The sequence below is a fragment of the Saimiri boliviensis genome, chromosome 11, assembly GCF_048565385.1.
Source record: "Saimiri boliviensis isolate mSaiBol1 chromosome 11, mSaiBol1.pri, whole genome shotgun sequence".
NCBI classification, from domain to species: Eukaryota; Metazoa; Chordata; class Mammalia; order Primates; family Cebidae; genus Saimiri; species Saimiri boliviensis.
The window spans coordinates 60,580,808-60,600,664 of record NC_133459.1 but is presented as its reverse complement, the minus strand read 5'-3'; the positions used below and the strand labels follow the sequence as shown (position 1 = coordinate 60,600,664).

Genomic DNA, 19,857 nt, shown 5'->3' with positions numbered 1-19,857 from the left:
TCTCTACTAAAAATGTAAGATTAGCCAGGATTACACACCTGTAATCCCAGCTACTTAGGAGGCTGAGGCAGGAGAATCTCTTGAACCCGGGAGGCAGAGATTGTGGCGAGCTGAGATCATGCCATTGCACTCCAGCCTGGGCAACAGGGAGAGACTCCATCTCAGAAACAAGCAAAAAAATTAGGTGGACGTGATGGTATGCACCTGTAGTGCCAGCTACTCAGGAGGCTGAGGTGAGAGGATTGCAGAACCGAGGAGTTTGAGCCTGTGGTGGGCTATGATTGCACCACTGCCCTCTGGCCTGGGCAACAGAGTGAGACCCTATCTAAAATAATTAATTAGTTAATTAAATTATACAAAAGAATGAAGCTGGATGCTTATCTTATACCATATGCAAGATTATTGCAAAATATACCAAGAAGAAATTATTTGCAAATCATATATCTGATAAAAGGTTAATATCCTGAATATGTGAACAACTTGTACAACACAACAACAACAAACAAGCCAATTCGAAAATGGGCAAAGAGCTTGAATGAACATTTCTCCCAAGAAGATATACAAAAACCAATACACACATGAAAAAGATAGGCAACATTATTAGTTATTAGGGAAATACAAATCAAAACCACAATGAGATACCAATTCATACCAACTACACCTACTAGGATAGCTATAATTTAAAACAGCCAAACACAAGCCAGGTGCTGGTGAGAGCATAGAGAAATTGGAATGGCCGAGCTCAGGGACTCATGCCTGTAATCCTGGCATACTGGAAGCCGAGACGGGTGGATCACTTGAGGTCAGGAATTCAAGACAAGCCTGGCCAACATGATGAAACCTCATCTTTACCAAAAATACAAAAATTAGCTGGGCAATGGTGGCACATGCCTGTAATGTCAGCTATTCAGGAGGGGGTGGGAGAACTGTTCAAACCCGGGAGGCAGAGGTTGCAGTGAGCCGAGATTGAGCCCCTGTACTCCAGCCTGGGCAGCAGAGCAAGACTCCATCTCAAATAAATAAATCGGAACCCTCATGCATCACGGTGGGAATGTAAAATAGTGCAGCTGCTGTGGGAAACAGTTTGGTGGTTTCTCAGAAAGTTAAACATAGAATTATGGTATGACCCAGCAATTCCACTCCTAGGTATATATCCAAAAGAATTGAGAGCAGGGACTAGAATAGATACTGATACACCAAGACCCACTGTAGCATTATTTGCAATAGGCAGAAGGTGGAAGCAAGCATGTGCCCATCACAGATGAATGGATAAACAAAATGTGGGCCGGGTGCGGTGGCTCAAGCCTGTAATCCCAGCACTTTGGGAGGCAGAGGCGGGTGGATCACGAGGTCAAGAGATCGAGACCATCCTGGTCAACATGGCGAAACCCCGTCTCTACTAAAAATACAAAAAATTAGCTGGGCATGGTGGTGTGTGCCTGTAATCCCAGCTACTCAGGAGGCTGAGACAGGAGAATTGCTTGAACCCAGGAGGCGGAGGTTGTGGTGAGCCAAGATCGTGCCATTGCACTCCAGCCTGGGTAACAAGAGTGAAACTCCGTCTAAAAAAAAAAAAAAACAAAAAAAACAAAAAAAAAAAATGTGGCATCTACAGACAATGGAATATTATTCAGCCTTGAAAATGGAGCAAATTTTGATATGTATTGCAACTTGAATGCATCTTGGAAATATGCTAAGTGAAATAAGCCAGACCCGAAGAACAAATATTAGATGGTTCCGCTTATATCAGGTATCTAAAATAGGCAGGTTCATAGACATAGAAAGTACAAAAGAAGTTTGCAGGTGCTGGGGGAAGGAGGGAATGGGGAGTTATTCTTTAATGGGTACAGAGTTCAGGTTGGAGATAATGAAAAAGTTTTGGGTCTAGATAGTGATGACTGGCCTGTTGCAGTGGCTCACACCTGTAATCCCAGCACTTTGGGAGGCTGAGGTGGGAGTATCACCTGAGGACAGGAGTTTGAGACCAGCCTGGACAACATGGTGAAACCCCGTCTCTACTCAATATAAAAAAAATTAGCCAGGCATGGTGGCACACACCTGTAATCTCTGCCACTCAGGAGGCTGAGGCATGAGAATTGCTTGAACCTGGGAGGTAGAGGTTGCAGTGAACTGAGATCGTGCCATTGTACTCCAGCCTGGGTGACAGAGTGAGACTCTATCTCAAAAAAATAAATAAATAAAATAAATAGTGATGATGATGATGGTTACACAACACTGTGAATGCATTTAATGTCACTAAATTGTACATTCAGTGGTTAAAATAATAAATATTGTGCCCTGTATATTTTACCGCAATTTTAAAAATTAGATCGTGGTGATGTTTGCGCAACTCTAAATATACTGCAACTATTGGATTGTACAATTTATATGGATAAATTATATGGTATGTAGATTATATTTCAATAAAGCTGTTTAAAAAATCCTTTCCAGCTCTAACAGTCGCTGATCCATTTACCCATCCATCCCTCCATTTATTTATTTGTTGACTCAACACATTTTTATTGAGTTCCCATCATGCTAAGTGTTAAAAATGGGGTGAGAAAGAAAACAAACATGATGCTTGCTCTTTCCTTGCTTCACATTGTGGGTTTTAAAAAGTAACCGTAGCCAAATACATTGAGTGTTTATTAGATCCTGGGCACCAGCGTAAGCACCTTGTCCCCTGCGGTCTTGACACAGAGTACTGAACTGTGCTCTTTTTGAATAAGGACATTTGCCCAGGGTCATGCAGCCAGGATCTGAACCTGGCCCGTCTTACCTCAAAGCCCTTGAAGCTGAGATCCAGCCACCTGGAAATGGGGTCTTCCCTCGAGACCGGCGTGAGGACCGCCTGCCAGGCTGGCTGATGTGGTAGCATTAAAGGGAGAATTCAACAGGAGGTGGCATGACCCCCTGTAGGAAGGGGTTTGGAAAATAAGGTGCAAGTCAATGGAGGTTTATATAGCCATTTATAGTAAATCATTACAAAGCAAGTCAAACAATACTTTTAAAAATGGTTGTCTAATAGAATTTTGAATACAAAATTGGATTCGTAATTGAATTTCTACTATTATATTTAAAAAAAGAATGCATTTACTCATTGACCAGGACTATATGCCGGACTCTGTTCTAAGTGGTTTGCATGTATTGTTATCTTATTTCATCTTCCTGACTTATAGGAAATACTACTAGTCCTATTTTACAAGCAAGGCAACTGAGGCACAGGGAGGTACAGGAATTTGAGCAAGGTTCCACAGCCAGTCAGTGGCAGGGCTGGGAGTTCAGCTACTACTTGACTTGGAGCCCAGGCCGTAAGTCCACTGTAGAATTTGCCCTTTGATTCTGTTAAATATACAAAATAGGTGAACATGAAAATTGCTGTAGCCAGGAGGCAGAATTATGTTGACTTCCCATCTCTTTCCCTCCAAATAATTTATTTCTTATTTTCTAAGAATACATTGTAATAATGATGATTCCAGGCCGGGCACAGTAGCTCACGCCCCACTTTGGGAGGCCAAGGCAAGTGGATCATCTGAGGTCAGGAGTTCGAGACCAGCCTGACCAACATGGAGTAACCCTGTCTCTACTAAAAACACAAAATTAGCTGGGTATGGTGGCGAATGCCTGTAATCCCAGCTACTTGGGAGGCTGAGGCAGGAGAATCGCTTGAACCTGGGAGGTGGAGGTGGCAGTGAGCCGAGATCACACCACTGCACTCCGGCCTGGGCAACAAGAGCGAAACTCTGTCTCAAAAAAAAAAAAAAACACACACACACACACACAAAAACGTAGTGATGATTCTTAGACCACCAAGGAAAGAAATCACATGTGACTATGACCTTTTTTTTGTCTTCTTCTCTCTTCACCATTGTATTTGCTGTGTTTGATTTTGAATTTCCCTGTGCACATGTACAAACTAGATAATGCCATTAGACACACAGGCGGAGTGCTGGGAGATCCTCGTGGTATGCTTGGAGGCATTGCCACAGCCTGCAGCTCCTCTCTTGGCTGCAGCTGCCCCCACTCTGCTGTGATCTTCTGGGGAGGGTGTGTCCTCTCCTCATCAACGCGGAGGATGATCTTTCTTTAAAATATATATATATATTTTTCTAACTCGTAAGAGAGTCTGCTGTACCATGGTTAAGAGCAACCTATTAACATCGAAAAACACGGATTCTAATCTTGGCTCTGATGGTCTCGATGCCTCTTGACCTTGGACAACAGAAGTAACAGTACGCAGGGGGTGTCCAAGGGAGAGAACGCAGGCACGAGTTCTCAGATTCTGTTTCTGGTTATGTCAGTAAAGCCCTTTCCTCATCCCTCTTTTCCGCTTATCACTAGAGACAGAGACTGAAACCCATGGCTTCCGGTGCTAAAAGCCTAAAACAAAACAGAACAACAACAACAAAATAAGGCAGGTCGGACAAGCTTGGCGGAGTCTTTTTGGGAATAGCATGCTGTTTGGGTTGGACCAGAGCGCCTGGCTCATTGCAGGGTATGGCACGTCAAGACTGAACTGACACCTTTTTTATTATTAATTTGTGACGTTATGCATTTCTCAAACATTAACCATTTGTGTTTCTTCTTTGACGAACTGCCTGCCCGTGCCCCTTCCTCGTTTGGCAGTTGGCAGTTTGATTTTATGGTATGTTTAAGTCAAGGACTAAGAGTATTTTGGAAGCATCTAAATGAAGAAAGAGGTGCGGAGTGGAGGTCTTTATCCCTGCAAGTCTGATGTTGTTTTTCCCTCCGAGGAGCATTTTCCACTAGTTAGTGCAGCCTCCCCTATCCCTACAACTGGCCCAGTTTCTTCCCTCAGAAAATTACATCTGCTTTATAGAGTCAATCTTTAGAATAGCTGGTTTCCCTCCAGGATGGCTGCACCCACAGGTCTCACATGCATGATTTCTTTCTCTGCCTATTTAAGTTGCATTCTGTGGGGATGACGGTGACTGTGACCAGTCTGCTCAGAGACGCTCCAGTCGAGTGTGTGAATATTTAACGAGCGTGCCCTTCTCAGCCCTGTGCAGTCACACAGCCCACCAAAGCGCTAACCCTTCTGAGTAAAGTGCAAAAGCCAAGGGATTGCTTGAATTAAAGGCACATTCTTCGGAGAGCTGAGCCTCTTTCCCCCTCTGGCCTAGTCCCCAGCTTGCTGGACTTGGACAGTTCATCTTTTTTCCATCATGGGGCTGAAGGGGGCCTGGACCACAGAAGCTGAGCGTTTCTAAACTGCAAAAGGAGCCAGACCTCCCTCCAGTCCTGTGATTCTTGTCAGGAAAGTTCTTGCGGACAAATGTGTTTGGTTTAGGAGATGGCCTGTGGGCTTGGTAGGAGCATAAAGCTGGCTGCTCGTCTTAAGACGTACGTCTTAATGAGGCATAGGGATGGGGGATGCTGGTATCCCGGACATGGCAAAACCATGGGAGAATTCCGCCCCAAAAGAGCACAGATTCCTCTAGAGAAAGTGGCTGTGACTTCTCTTGAAGACCTTCCCTCAAGATGAGGCCACCTTGTGCCTGGACAGCACCAGCACTGAAGCTTGTGTCCTGCTATTTGTGTGTCCTCTGGATTTGCCTCCATGCCTGGTTCAGGGCGTGTGGTTTAGCAGAAAGAGTATTGGACTGGGAAACAGACTATATGGGTTTGAGTTGAGGTTTTGCCCTTTTTTATTTTCTTTTTCTTTTTCTTTTTTCTCTGTAACCTTGAGAACAGACTATTTCCTCATTTGGAAAACAGAGGATAACCTTCCCTGTTCTGCTCTCCTCCCTGTTTGACCAGGAGTTCAAATGAGTATCCTTGTAAGTTATCAAGGCAGAAGAATTTCTTCTCCTCTGAGAGACATAGACAGTGAGCACAGTGCCTATCCCAGCACCTCATGCTGAGCCCAAGAACTGAACCTGTGTTAGTTCATTCTGCGTTGTTATAAAGAAATATCTGAGACAGGTAATTTATGAAGATAAGAGGTTTGTTTTGGCTCACAGTTCCACAGGCTGTACAGGAAGCATGGTGCTGGCATCTGCTTCTGGTGAGGTCTCAGGAAACTTCCAATCACGGTAGAAAGCAGCCAAGGAAAAGATGTGTGATATGATGACAGAGGGAGCAAGAGAAAGAGGGAGCCACACCTGCTCCTTTAACCAGCTCAACCAGCTCTTGTGTGAACTAAGAGAGTGAGAACTCATTACTTTGGGGAGGACACCAAGCCATTCATGAAAGATCCACCTGCAGATCACCTGCGGTCAGGAGTTCAAGACCAGCCTGGCCAACATGGCGAAACCCTGTTTCTATTAAAAATGCAAAAAGTAGCCAGGCATGCCTGTAGTCACTGCTACTCAGGAGGCTGAGGCAGGAGAATCACTTGAACCTGAGAGGTGGAGGTTACAGTGAGCCAAGATCGTGCCCCTGCACTGCAGCCTGGGCAACTTTATCTCAGAAAAAAAAGGATCCAGCCTCTCGACCCAGACATCTCCCACTAGGCCCACTTCCAACATTGGAGGTCACATTTCAACATGAGATTTTAGAGGGGACAAAACATCCAAACCTTTCCCCAGAAGGAGGAGGTCTGGAGAAGTCAAGGGAATGTGATGAGGGTGTGTGGATGTGCGGATGTGTGTGTGTGTGTGTGTGTGTGTGTGTGTGTGTGTGGTGTGGATGGCTGCATCGTGTGTGTGTGTATGTGTGTGTGTGTATGTGTGGATAGGTGCGTCCTGTGTGTGTGCATGTGTGTGTGTGTATGTGTGTGTGTATGTGTGGATGGGTGCGTCCTCTGTGTGTGTGTGTGTGTGTGTATGTGTGGATGGCTGCATCATGTGTGTGTGTGTGCGTGTATGTGTGGATGGGTGCATCCTATGTGTGTGTGCATGCATGTGTGGATGGGTGCATCCTGTGTGTGTGTGTGTGTGTGTGTGTGTGTATGTGGATGGCTGCATCGTGTGTGTGTGTGTATGTGTGTATATGTGTGGATGGGTGCACCCTATGTGTGTATGTATGTGTGGATGGGTGCGTCCTGTGTGTGTGTGCGTGTGTGGGGGGGTGTGTCCTGTGTGCGTGTGCATGTGTGTGTGTGTGTGTATGTGTGTATATGTGTGGATGGGTGCACCCTATGTGTGTATGTATGTGTGGATGGGTGCGTCCTGTGTGTGTGTGCGTGTGTGTGGGGGGTGTGTCCTGTGTGCGTGTGCATGTGTGTGTGTATGTGTGTGTATGTGTGTATATGTGTGGATGGGTGCACCCTATGTGTGTATGTATGTGTGGATGGGTGCGTCCTGTGTGTGTGTGCGTGTGTGTGGGGGTGTGTTCTGTGTGCGTGTGCATGTGTGTGTGTATGTGTGTGTATGTGTGGATGGGTGTGTCCTGTGTGTGTGTGTGCGTGTGTGTGTGTGTGTGTGTATGGGTGCATCCTGTGTGCGTGTGCGTGTGTGTGGATGTGTGGATGGGTGCATCCTGTGTGTGTGTATCTTCTGGCCCGGCATTAGAGTCAAGCGTATTAGTGGCACTGTTGCAGGGACTACTATAGATAGAACTAATTTGAAAATCAAAAATCTAAAATGCTCCAAAATCTTAAATGTTTTGAGCACCAACATGACACCATAGGTGGGAAATTCCACACTTGACCTCTTGTGGCAGGTCACAGTCAAAGTGCAGTCAAAACTTTGTTGCATGCACAAAATTATTTCACATATTATGTTTAAAATTACCTCGAGGCAGTGTGATATGGCATATATGAAACGTGGATAAATTTCCTTTTTAGACTTGGTCCCATTCCTAAGATATCTCATTATGTATATGCAAATATTACAAAATCCAGAACAATTTGAAATCCAAAAAACTTCTGGTCTCAAGCATTTCGGATAAAAGATACTCAACCCATATTCCCTTCCCTCATTCTGTAGTGTTTTTAAATCTGATAAGAGGCCCGGTGGCCGTGGGAATAGCAGAGTGCTCCCTTGACATGTAAGGAAGTGGCTGGAGAGGTCATCTGTATTTGGAGCTGTAGGGATTATAGATAAGTTTACACACTTTATGGAGCAGTTAGCCTGTGATGTTGGCCAGGAGACAGATGCAGAAGCAGCAAGTAGAATATGCCACACGCTGCAGTAGCAGGCAGACAGGGACAGTGGCAGCTGGAAAGATAGTCACTGCACTTGGGGATGTCTGAGCGGAGGAACCGGACGAGCAGAGAACGTGTAATGGCTTTCCAGGTAGAATGTGGGTTCTTGCAGGCAAGGCATGGCTCTGGAGGAAAACCTCTCACCTATCTGTCCTAGATCAGGAAGAATTTATCCCAGGAGAGGGAAAGAGAGTGCTTATCTTGCTCACATAGATAGACCAAATAGGAGAAGAGCAGGTGGCTGGAAAGGCATCGGACCTGGTAACATGGAGGGTTTTTCTTTTGTCTGCATCTTAGAGAATGCTGTGTGCCTCCAGCCATTCTCTAGCCAGTTTAGAAGGGACGGTCAGTGATCATTTGAAGTGTATCAGAGAAGTAGTTTGCTCCTCGGTATATTTTTCTATACCCTTAGAGTTCAAGTTATACTTTGGATTCTTTTTTACTCTGACGATTGGTCTCCGTACTCAAGTTAACTGGAAAAATACTTTTACCAGTTGAGAAAAGCCATGTTAGTATTCCATAGACTCGACTACCACCACGTCATCCTGAGTACTTTACAAAGTCTCCTAACCTCCATCCTGAGCAAGAGTCTCTAGAATCTTCGCAAAAAAGTAAGGAACTTGATCCAGGACAATGGGAAGAACTTTACCCCAGAACTCTTTGCTCCCGGATGACCCAAGGAAAATCACGTAGACTGTCTCTCATTTTCTTCACCTTTACACTAGTTCTGGCTGCTTCAAGTGTTGATGCAAGGATAAATGGGACACGGGACGGAAAGTGCTTTGCAAGTGTACCAGGCTCGATGCAGGCAGCGTTTCAGGGTGACACTCTTCGCCAGCATCAGTTTCAGCATAGGTTAGACAGGAACCTGCCTCTGGTCTTGGAAGGCACATCCGGACAGTCAGTGTCAGTGAAGGGCGGAGCTGCATCTGATGTGTCTTACTGTGAGGCTTCCTTTCCCAGCCGTAGCCTCACTTGGTTAGAGCACGGGAAGGTGAAGGAACAACGTTCCTCTAATTCTTTTGCTGAGCCTGCATAAAGGAGCCCAGACGCCCTCCTGGCCCCTCCTGGACCAGCCCCACTCCTTCAGGTCCGGGGATAGCGCAGGGTTTGGAGAGCCTAGAGCCTGATGCCTGCACTTCACACCTGTCTCTGCTCCCAAGAACTGCAGCAGCTTTGAGCTGGAGGGAGACCCTCCACTGTGCCTGCCTGGGACACTCTGAAACCTTGCTCCTCTGGCAGCGGCCTGCTCCCTGGCTCCTGCACCCCGCCTCTCAGAGTCTCTGATCTGTGCTGCAGTTAGAAACCCTGCCTGGAGTTGGATCCCCTGAACAATAATTTGGTCGTCACAGCAGGTACTTCCTTGCTTTTCCATTCCTGCCAGAATCGGGTGTGTTTTGGTGCCCTAGGGCAGCAGATTGGTAGAGCAGCAGGAATGAGGAGCTGCCAGTCCAGCCCCAGGAATTTACTGGTCATTGTTTCTGTCTCGGTTCTGCCCCGACAGACTTCCGTTTGTTTAATGATCAGAGGCATCGTGTGGTCCAGGGTCCCCAGGAGGGGGTAGGGAGGGATGTTTCTAAAGCCGAGCCAGGATGAAAGTGATTGAAGGGTTTCAACTCTAAGGAGGCTACATCCTCATTAGGAACAAATTCATTAATGAGCCGCATCAGCTGCAGGGAGGAAGGAGGAAAGCATAATTAATTACAACTGCTCAGATGAGCTGCCAGATTCGGAGGAGTCAAGAAGGAAGATTGTGTGTTGTTCAGCTGTCTTTAGCTGTGTTCCTCCGAAGCGATGGCAGCTCTGGGAACTAACTTTCCAGTTGAAGGATTTGAGCGTTCTTTCTCTTTCTACAAGATCCAGTCTTAGCTTATCGAGCAGTGAATTCCTTTCTTACCCCACTCACCTATTCCCGGGAGCAAAAAGGAAGTCAGTATTTGCTTTTCCAGCAAGGTCACGGATCACCTGACCAACTCCTTTAACAGCTGCGAAACAGACGCGGCTGTGCTGAAGGCGCGAGAGTGATGGGCTCCGGCCCTGCAGCCCAAAGCTGGCTTTCTGGGAAGGAGACGAGTCCTCCCTGCTGTGGGCTGTGCAGGGGAATGATGCCAGGGAAGGTAATGTGGGCACAGCGTTCCTCCCGACTGTTTTCTTCGTGAAGCTCCAGATTCAGCTGCTGCAATGCAGGTGAAAATGACAGACACTTGCAAAAAACGTGGGAATGGAGTTAGTGAGATTGTGTTAATGTGTCGTTTATTGAGCAGGAGTTATCTCTTTGTTTCTCCGGTGGGCAAGAAGTGAGCCCGCTGGAGAACTCAGTTAGCAGCATCTTTCTCAGTACTTCTCACTTCCCCTGGTGTCCCAGCTTCGGCCCTCTCAATGTTTAGAAGCAGCAGTCAGACGCCTCCTGCTTCTTAGCACAGAGAATGTTTATGCTCGAAAGGCTGGGGTCCTGGGATGGGGAAACAGGAAGCTCTCATCATCTTGGCACGATCAGTCCGAGGTACGGGTGATTTTTTTTCCCTCTTTTGGAAAGAGTGCTTTGTCTTTCAAGGGACTGGCAGTGTTGTTGTTTGGTGTACTACCTTGCTAAATACTTGACTTTGTAAGGTTGAATTCTCCAAGAATTCTCGTGGCAATGAGGCTGAGACTTGAGCCAAGCTGTCTTTTCAAGGAAATCCAAGGTGCTATTTATTTTGGCATGCAGCCTGCTCTGGGATGAAATACCACATTTTTATTATTGCAGAATAAAAAGAGGGTTGAAGAGAACAAAAGTACAGACCAGGTTTGTTTCAAGACGAAGTAAGGGAAGGTCTCTTTATATTTGGATTTGAGGTTAGAAATGAGCTTGAAAATGGCATCATAAAAGGAGTAAGTGTGGAGAGGAGAGAATGTGAATAAATGTTGCAGGAGTGGAGCTGACCTGGGGAAACCCATGCTCCCGGGTACTGAGGGTGGACCCGGCTGGAGCCGTTTCCAGCCTGGCCTGGGAGTTGCACGTGAACTATCATCACTGTCTGCCAAGTGACCACTTCTTTGCTGGATTTTAAATGGTCAGCCTTGGTCCTCACCTCCTCACTGCCCCATAGGCTTGGAAAGGCACAGGGGAATGATGGAGTCACACAAGCTATCCTGCTCCTAATTAACTGGGTCACTTTGGATGGGCCACATGGACTCTTTGTGCCTTAATTTCCTCATTTGTAACTTGGACATGCTCCCGTTTCCTAGGATTGCTTGTATGAGGGTGAAATGAGAAATTATACCCAGTGGCCGATTGCCAGTGTAAGTGCTTAGCTCATGTTAATTTCTTTCTGTGGGTGTTATTTGAAGACAGACAATCTTGTTCCTTTTGTTTTGTTCATTTAAGAACCATGGACTTAAGTGTCTGCCATGAGTTAGACACGGGGAGTTGGGGGTGACACGGGAACGAGACTTGCAAGAATTCTGACCTTCACGAGCTTACAGACTAGTAGGGGAGAAGAGCTAGAGAGAAAGCCAGCTATGTATGCCCCAAAACATCTAGCATATGGTGAGCTATGGAGAGAGGTTGGTCCCTAACTCCACCACGCCGGCATAGAACAAAAACAAATGAAAAGTAACATGATAACACGAGGTATTTAAAGGTCCTGAACACTGGGGATACAACTTAACAGAACAGGTAAGAAATGGCTTTATGGTCGGGCATAGTGGCTCACTCCTGTAATCCCAGCACTTTGGGAGGCTGAGGCGGGTGGATCACCTGAGGTCAAGAGCTCGAGACTAGCCTGGCCAACATGGTGAAACCCCATTTCTACTAAAAATACAAAATTAGCTGGGCATGGTGGCGCTTGCCTGTAATCCCAGCTACTCGGGAGGTTGAGGCAGGAAAATTGCTTGAACCCGGAGGTAGAGGTTGCAATAAGCTGAGATTGCACCATTGCACCCCAGCCTGGGTGACAGTGAGACTCCATCTAAAAAAAAAGAAATGGCTTTATGCCAAAACTTTAAATGCCCCAGAGAGTTGTAAAATTCCATTTTAAAAGGGAACTATGTCCCATAACGCTATTTTCATATTCTGTTGTATAGCAAACATGATAGCATGCATGTGTTGGTGTGGCAGTTATTTTTTCACCTAATCTAACCACATCGAGCATCTGCCCACTGGAAGGAAACTCTTAGCTAAGCTCCACGATGTCTGCTGTTAGGACCATGGAGGAAAGTGGAGAAGGCTGAGGGCGGAGGTTGGGGCTAGAAGTGGTGACTTGTGCACATGACAGAGCCCTCCTTCCTTCCTGTATTATGAGCACTTTAGAGTGAAAAGTTAACGAGCCCTCTCCTTTGAGAGTTGGGGTGTCAGCTCCACTTCATTTCTATAGCCTTGAAATGATTAATTTTAGTGCAAACTAGTCTAGGAGAAATCGTAGAGGTCTCTACAGAGTTCTCTTTAATGAAATTTGACCTAATGTGTGCAGAATAATTCTTTAAAGTCATGTGATCCGATACAGGACGGGCTGAATTCCCAATTCTAACCAAAGGCTGGGCGTGCTATTGAAGACCCTGGGCTGATAATGAGAATCTGTGTAGCCAAAAGTCCAGCTTTACCCTCTGGTGGCCCCCTCCTCTGTAGTTAGGAGCTGTGTTGCTTGGTGTCCAGGCTTGGAGAAGCAGAGCTCTCCTTTGGCCCAGGAGGTTTTGCAAGAGAGCAGTTGTCCTCTAAGCCCAGAGGCTTTCTGTGTATACTGCGGGAGAGGCAGAGAAGCACCAGTCAGAAGCATTTCCCCTCACAAGGGGAGCTAGGGATCGGTCACAGTGTCAGGGAACCGGGCTGACTTACGGGGTGGACAAAGGTTTGCAAATCACTTTTCTTCCCAATCCAGGCTTGGAATTGGCTAGACCCGGGGGCAAATCCTGTTGCAACACTTGCTTATGTGACATGAGCAGCCCTGCCAACTCTCTCAGCCTCAGTCTCTCTCCCTGAAAAACAGGAATAATAATAATCCACTTTGCGTGAAGATTGCATGAGATAATTCATGAATGCTTGTACTCCCAGCTACGCCTGTTGCTCAGTAATGTTACAGGGGTGAGAGGGAGGGGGAGCGGGAGCGGGAGAGGCTTCGATGGTGGAGATGAAGGTCCAAGCTTAGGGTCTGCCACTTCGCTCTTTTCTTCTGCAAGCTTCCCCTGCTGCTGCCTCCTGTGTGCCGGCATCGCCTGCTGCAGACTGCAGAGCTGGGGTGGCGAGAGAGGCAGCAGCGTCCTCTGCCTGGGAGCGTTCTCTTTGTAACAAAGGCCAGCCTCCCTCACCCCAGGTTAGAAGCTTCCACATCTCTCCGCTGTCTGCCTCCTTGGCGGCCACTCTTAGCCTCTGCAGGACCATCTACGCTCTCAGCTCGCTTGTCTCTAACTCCTCTAGCTCTTTGCTTCCCCAGGGCAGCCCCGTAGAATGTGCTAGTGCACTGCTTGCTGCCCCGGAGGTACACAAGGTACTCAGTGTGCCAATCCTTCTGCAAGGAGTGTCTCTGCTTCTAGAAAACATGCCTGCCCTTTGGGGCTCCATCCGCCTGTACAGGGCAAGGCCCCGCTGGCAGCTGCTTGGCACACGGGCTGGAGGGGATGGGCAGAAGCAGCACTCGCAGGAAGAAGTGATGCTGAACTTCCTGGTGGGCAAACTTTGGCATTTCCCTCTTATTTGACAGGCTCACATTTTCCAGTCCTCTTCTCGTTACTTGTTTGTCCCCGTTTCCATCCTTGTTTTCTGGGGGCCACCCATCATCCTTTTCTTTCGCTCTGTTTCTCCCAGTTCTTCCCTCATCCCTGGTTCACTTTCCCGGTCTGGAGATCGTTGTGAAGCACATTGGGATTCCTAAAGCAACCCAGCTTCCACTGCGGCGGTGTCACAGATAATTCACTATTCTGATGTGTGTGGCATTCCCATCATAAAAAGCCAATTTCCTGGGTGATTTACTGTGATGGAGGCAGGAGCTAGGATGTTTACCATTTGAAGAAAGATTCCTGGGGATGGATTAAAACTTTGGGGAGAATTTATGGTCAAACCTCGAGGCACACTACTTCAGAGCCAGGGCAATAGTCTGCTAGAATAGTTACCCATGTCTTCGGGCCACCCAGGTTGAACTTCCGCATGTTCCGCCCATGGTTAGAAATCACCTCGAAGTATCAGCTCCCTGTCAGTACTTGCAGTTATCTCGTCTCTGTCTTCTGTCTGATTGACATGTCACGTATCATTTACAGGTACCCTGATTCCAGCTTTTTCACAAAATGGACTATAAGTCTCTTCCCAGGAGGCAGATAGGTAGATTTCAACTCTTGAGATTATAGAAAGAGCCCTGTCCTGGTATCAGAAGCCTGGGTCTGATACTAGCACCTTCACGAATATTCTGAGAGACCTAAGAGCAATGAACTCCCCAGCCTCAGTTTCCTCATCTACCAAGTGAGACGACTGGACCAAATACTTCCTTTCGTGTCAACTATTGCTAATATTCCATGAAGAAACACTCAGCATTGGGCTCTAGAAATGTGTGCAGGTTTTTAATCTTCCTCCTTGGAAGGGCTGTGGGCTCATGGGCACCCTGGGAGAAAGGCAGGAATGAGTGATACTTTCTTTAGTGCTGTGTTTCCCCAGTACTTATTTGAACTCTAATGAGGCTTACCACTTCTATACCCTCCTTTCTTTCAGAACTCTCCAACAAGTTTTACAGACTCATCGGATGAAGAGTACCTGAGACACTGAGGGTCAGCGCTCCAAAGATGGAGAAGACAGATGGTAGGCAGGCTGCTTTGTAGGGCCTGGTTTAAGATAAGCACTTGGGCTGGGAAAGAATTGTTGCCATAAATCCTGGAAATAGCCTAGGAAAGGCCTGCAGGAGATGTCCCCGAAACAGGCAGTGCTGGTAGGCTCAAAGCATGTATTTCAGATTTCATATATCCTCTAGGCAAGGAAAGAAACACAATATGGTGAAAGAGCCTCCATTCATACTAAGTGATTCTACAAGTCATTTAATGTCTTTGATCCTCAATCCTCCCATGTATCAGTTAGCTTCACTGTGTAACAAACAGCCCTACAATTTAGTGACTTAAAGACATTAATTATTTCTCAGAAGATTGTGTGGGTTAGCAGGGCCATTATTCTGGTCTAGGCTGGTGTGGCTGATCTTTTCTGGGTTCATTCATATGTCCATGGGCTTCCGGGTTACTTGGCTGGGCCTGGACGGCTTACAATGGTCACATTCACATACTTGGGGTGTCAGTAATGACTTGGCCATGTGACACTCATCATCCAGGAGGTTGAGTGGGGCTTGTTCACATGTTGGCAGAAGAGTTCAAGCACAACACAAGAACAGACTGACTCCAAGGTGCAGATAATGTTCCAGTCTCTGCATATGTCACATTGCTGTTGACTCAGTGGCCAACATAAGTCATAAGACCACATCTAGCATCAGTGCAGTAAGGGAGTACCCAAGGGTCAGATATTACTGTGGCTATCTTTGCGAACAGTTGACCACACCTTATCTATAAACAGGTATTAATACTATTCCATAGGGTTGGTAAAGAACTAGATGACATAGGCTGGGCGCAGTGGCTCATGCCTATAATCTCAGCACTTTGGGAGGTTGAGGCGGGCAGATCACAAGGTCAGGAGTTCAAGACCAGCCTGGCCAATATAGTGAAACCCCGTCTCTACTAAAAATATAAAAATTATCCAGGGTGGTGGCGCATGCCTGTAGTCCCAGATACTCGGGAGACTAAGGTAGGGGTATCACTTGAACCTGGGAGGTGGAGTTTGCAGTGAGCCAAGAGCGCACCACTGCACTCCAGCCTGGACAATAGAGCAAGATTCCATCTCAAAAAAAAAAAAAAAAAAGAAAGAACTAAATGACATAATGCATGGAAAGTAATTGACTAACAACTACCTAGCACAATGAATGTCTGAATGTTCCCCTCTTCCTGTCTCCAGGAAACTTGCTGAAGGCCAGAGTCTAGACCCCAATCTCCTGACTTCTAATGAAATGTTTTTTTCTTTTTTTGTTTTGAATTGGAGTCTCACTCTATTGTCGCGCCAGGCTGGAGTGCAGTGGCACGATCTTGGCTCACTGCAACCTCTGCCTCCCAGGTTCAAGCAATTCTCCTGCCTCAGCCTCCTAAGTATCTTGGACTACAGGTGCCCACCACCGCACCCGCTTAATTTTTGTATTTTCAGTAGAGATGGGGTTTCACCATATTGGTCAAGCTGGTCTCAAACTCCTGACCTTGTGATCTACCCGCCTCAGCCTCCCGAAGTGCTGGGATTACAGGCGTGAGCCACTGTGCCTGGCCATGAAATGTTTTTTCTAGATCACCAAATATCAGGAAGCAGAGAGGCTCTAATTCCCCTTGAATCACACGGCCCTTCACCAGCACAGGACTTAGGGACCCGATGTCAGCTCTCGCCCTGCCTCTTCTCTTCTTCCAAATGCAGTTCCCGTATATTTCAATAGTCGCCTGTCTCCCCAGAGAGCTGCCTTTTCAGTGCATCCCTGGCAGTGGTCCCACAGAATACCCGCTCATCCCCTCAATGCCCTGGGGGCCCGTCACCCCAGCTGCCTCTCAGTCCCTGCTCAGCTCCCTGCGGAGGACTGCTGTCCACGTGATCGCCCATATGAGCTCAAGAAAGGCTCCTTCCTTTCAGCCACGTGGATCTTCTAGAACAGGGACAAGCTTTCCCAGAGGTGAAGGCTTCCCTCCCTGTCTTGGCCTTTGGAAGAGTTTCATTTCACTTGCCTTCTTTCCGGCTTTATTTTCAGCCACTTTCTCTCCAGTTTCTGTTTTTCCCTTTACTTCAGAGACTGAATATAGGCTTTTGAACTTCTCTTTCTCACTTTAAATGACTCTTGTTGGTTCACACATCTGCTTGACTTCGCTTGTCCCTTCAGATAATTACCGTGATTCTCCTTCGTTACTTTATCCCCTTCAAGGCCCCCTTTCTCCTGTCTGTGTGTAACTCTTGGAACGGTGTTTGTAGGTCCTATACAAGCGTCTAGTGATCTGGTGTACTTTTAAGCAAGACTCTGTAGGGAATTCCAGGTAGTCCTGAGCCTCCTCTGTCTTTCTTTTTTCTTCTTCCCAGACTCATTTTCACCCTTTCTCCAGAACTATTTTCCTGGACTCTCATTCCCTCTTGAGCTGTAGTTCTAACACAGGAGACAGCACGTGCTCGGTGAATCCTCCCCTGCCGCATTCGGAACCAGCCCACGCTTGCCACTAGGGTCCTTCATTGAGTGCCTGCTCGGGGCTGTGTTCTCCAGTGCATTCGTGCTGATAATGACAACTCTGTAAGTTAGGTGTTATTATCTCCACTTTACAAATGGAGAAGTTGAGGCAGAGGGAAATGAAACAATTCACCCAGAATCACCCAAGTAGGAGGTGATAGCCAGGATACAAATGCAGCCGGTTTGGCCATGTGTTGGGTTATTTGATCTGAATTTCATTTTAAACAGAGACAGGTCCTCCCAACTGATTCTCACCCTGGCCCAATGCCTGGAATTCTGAGCTCCCTCATACCTGTCACCAGGTAGGATGATAGGAGCAGAGCTGCATGTGAGCGTGGTCTCTCAGCGAATCAGTTCCAACTCCCTCATCAAAGCCCAGCATTCCTCTTGTGCTAGGAGAAGGAGAAGGAATGCAGAGTGGCAGGGGGCAGGCAGGGCAGCATGATGGATCACCGTGTGTGTGTGTGTGTCTTTGTGTGTGTGTGTGTGCGCGCGCGCACTAGCTTGGGAAAGCACCTATTCTATTAAACTTGCTATTAAACCTGTCATCCTTTGTGGCTGCTCAGCCTCACTTTCCCTCCTCTCCCTGTGGAAGATTCTGCCTTTGAATCTGCTGTTTCTTATTTGAGGTTATGATTGTATTTGTGCTCTGGACCTGCGCCCAGAGGCCATTGGGCAAATCGGTGCATTTCTAGTGAATTGAGGCAATAAGCAGATAAATAATGCAGCCTCTCCTTTAGGAGAGCTCTTTTCTTGGTCATAAATCTGCTCTCTACTTAACTTTAGATAAATATCTCTTCTCTGTTTGGCCTGTCCTTATAACCCAGGGGGCTGTTGAGTGGACCAGTAGATCTGAGAGTATAGCCATGCACAACTTGGTAAACTAACAGAGAGCAATACAAGATATTGCTCATTTAATGAATCTGCCAGTGTGTTTCTCTGAGGGGAGATGGAAGGGTCCGGGGAGCAAGTTGGTTAAAAAAAATTGTGTGGTTGAATGGGAGCTTATTTGGAGTTGTTTGGGTACTAGAGGAACATTTATTCCTTTTCTGCCTGAAGTCCAGGTATCTGCCAGAGAAGCTCTGGAAGCCAACGGAGAGCATGCTTTGGGTCAGCACCAATGCTTGCTCTCTTCTCTCCTGCAGTTGTGACCTAACTGCCTGCAGGCCTGTGGCTTTACTTGGCTTTGATGGGTGCTGGACTCAATGGTGTTCGTGTTCATGGTTCAGCCTTCTTGTGTCTAGTTGGTGTCATTTCATTCTTTGGAGATAACGGCACTTCCCTAAGCACAGAGGGCCACGTGGCAAGCATGTGGCATGGGGCAGAAGAAAGAGAGATAAGGCAGGCAAGCAGGAAGAGCTCAGCCCCAATCTGTCATTACAGACTGCCATGCTATGAGGAAGCCCAAGCAGCCCCACAGAGAGGTCAAGTGGAGGGAGGGAAGGAAATGCCTAGCCAGCCCCAAGTAGTTCCACCCATCCTAGAAGGTGGACTTCTTACATGGTAGCTGGCTTCCCACTGAGTGAGCCAGCTTAGGAAAAAGCCATCTGAAAATGTGCCCCAGGAAATGCCGTCATTTGCCAGTTTGCCTAACCTGTCCCTTTCCCTCCATTACCTTGAGCTCCTCCCACCTTGACCATGTCAGCCGCCTCCCGGCTGATCTTGGGGCCTCTGGTTTGCCTTTTTCTGAATCAGCAAGATGCTCTTTTTGAAATCACATTCAACCAAGTCACTCCCTTGTTTAAAACCCTTTTGTGACTCCCATGACCTAGAGAGTAAAGTCAAAGCTTGTTAGTGTGCATACAATTTGTTCCATGATCTGGCTGTTGCTGTTCTTTCCAATCTTATCTCTCTCTATCATATTTTAAGTGCTGGCCATATCAGCTGCATTTATAGAACTTTGAAATACTGTGTAATTTCACCGTCTGTCCCTTTGCACATTCTCTGTGGAGAGCTAGAATGTCTGTCTTGGCTGTCTATTGCTGCATAACGAACCATCCCAAAACTTGACGACTTAACACAATAATTTATTATTAACCCAGGCTCAGTTCAGTGATTCTCACTTGGGGTCCCTCCTGTAGCTGAAGTCAGATGATGGCTGAGGACTTTTTTACTCATGCGTGGCATCCAGGCTAGGATGACTAGAACTGCTTGGGGCTGGTTAGGCATTTCCTTCCCTCTCTCTACTTGACCTCTCTGTGGGGCTGTTTGGGCTTCCTCACAGCATGGCAGTCTCAGGGAGGGTGGACTTCTTACATGGCAGCTGGCTTCCCAATGAGTGTGAATTCTAATAGACCCAGGAGAAAGCTATGGGGCTTCTTATGGTCTAGCCTTCAGGATCTCTGAGCATCTGCCATATTCTTTTGGTTAAAGCAGTCCCAGGCCAGCCCAGATTCAAAGGCCTGGAAATGTAGACTCCACGTTTAAATATAAGATTATCTTGCTTGTCCAAAGTGGGTAGGAATTGGTGGTGGTCATCTTGAAGATAAATTGGCACAATGTTTT

At 46.9% G+C, this 19,857-nt stretch overlaps 1 protein-coding gene across 1 annotated transcript in view; it reads left to right on the top strand.

Moving 5' to 3' along the window:
* The window catches only part of KANK4 (KN motif and ankyrin repeat domains 4), an 89,555-nt gene that overhangs the window by 29,081 nt on the left and 40,617 nt on the right, over positions 1-19,857 (top strand). The window contains exon 2 of the mRNA XM_003921487.4: positions 14,784-14,870. Within this exon, the coding sequence (XP_003921536.1) occupies positions 14,855-14,870 (16 nt within the window). The 5' untranslated portion in view covers positions 14,784-14,854. The remainder of the gene's footprint in view (positions 1-14,783; positions 14,871-19,857) is intronic.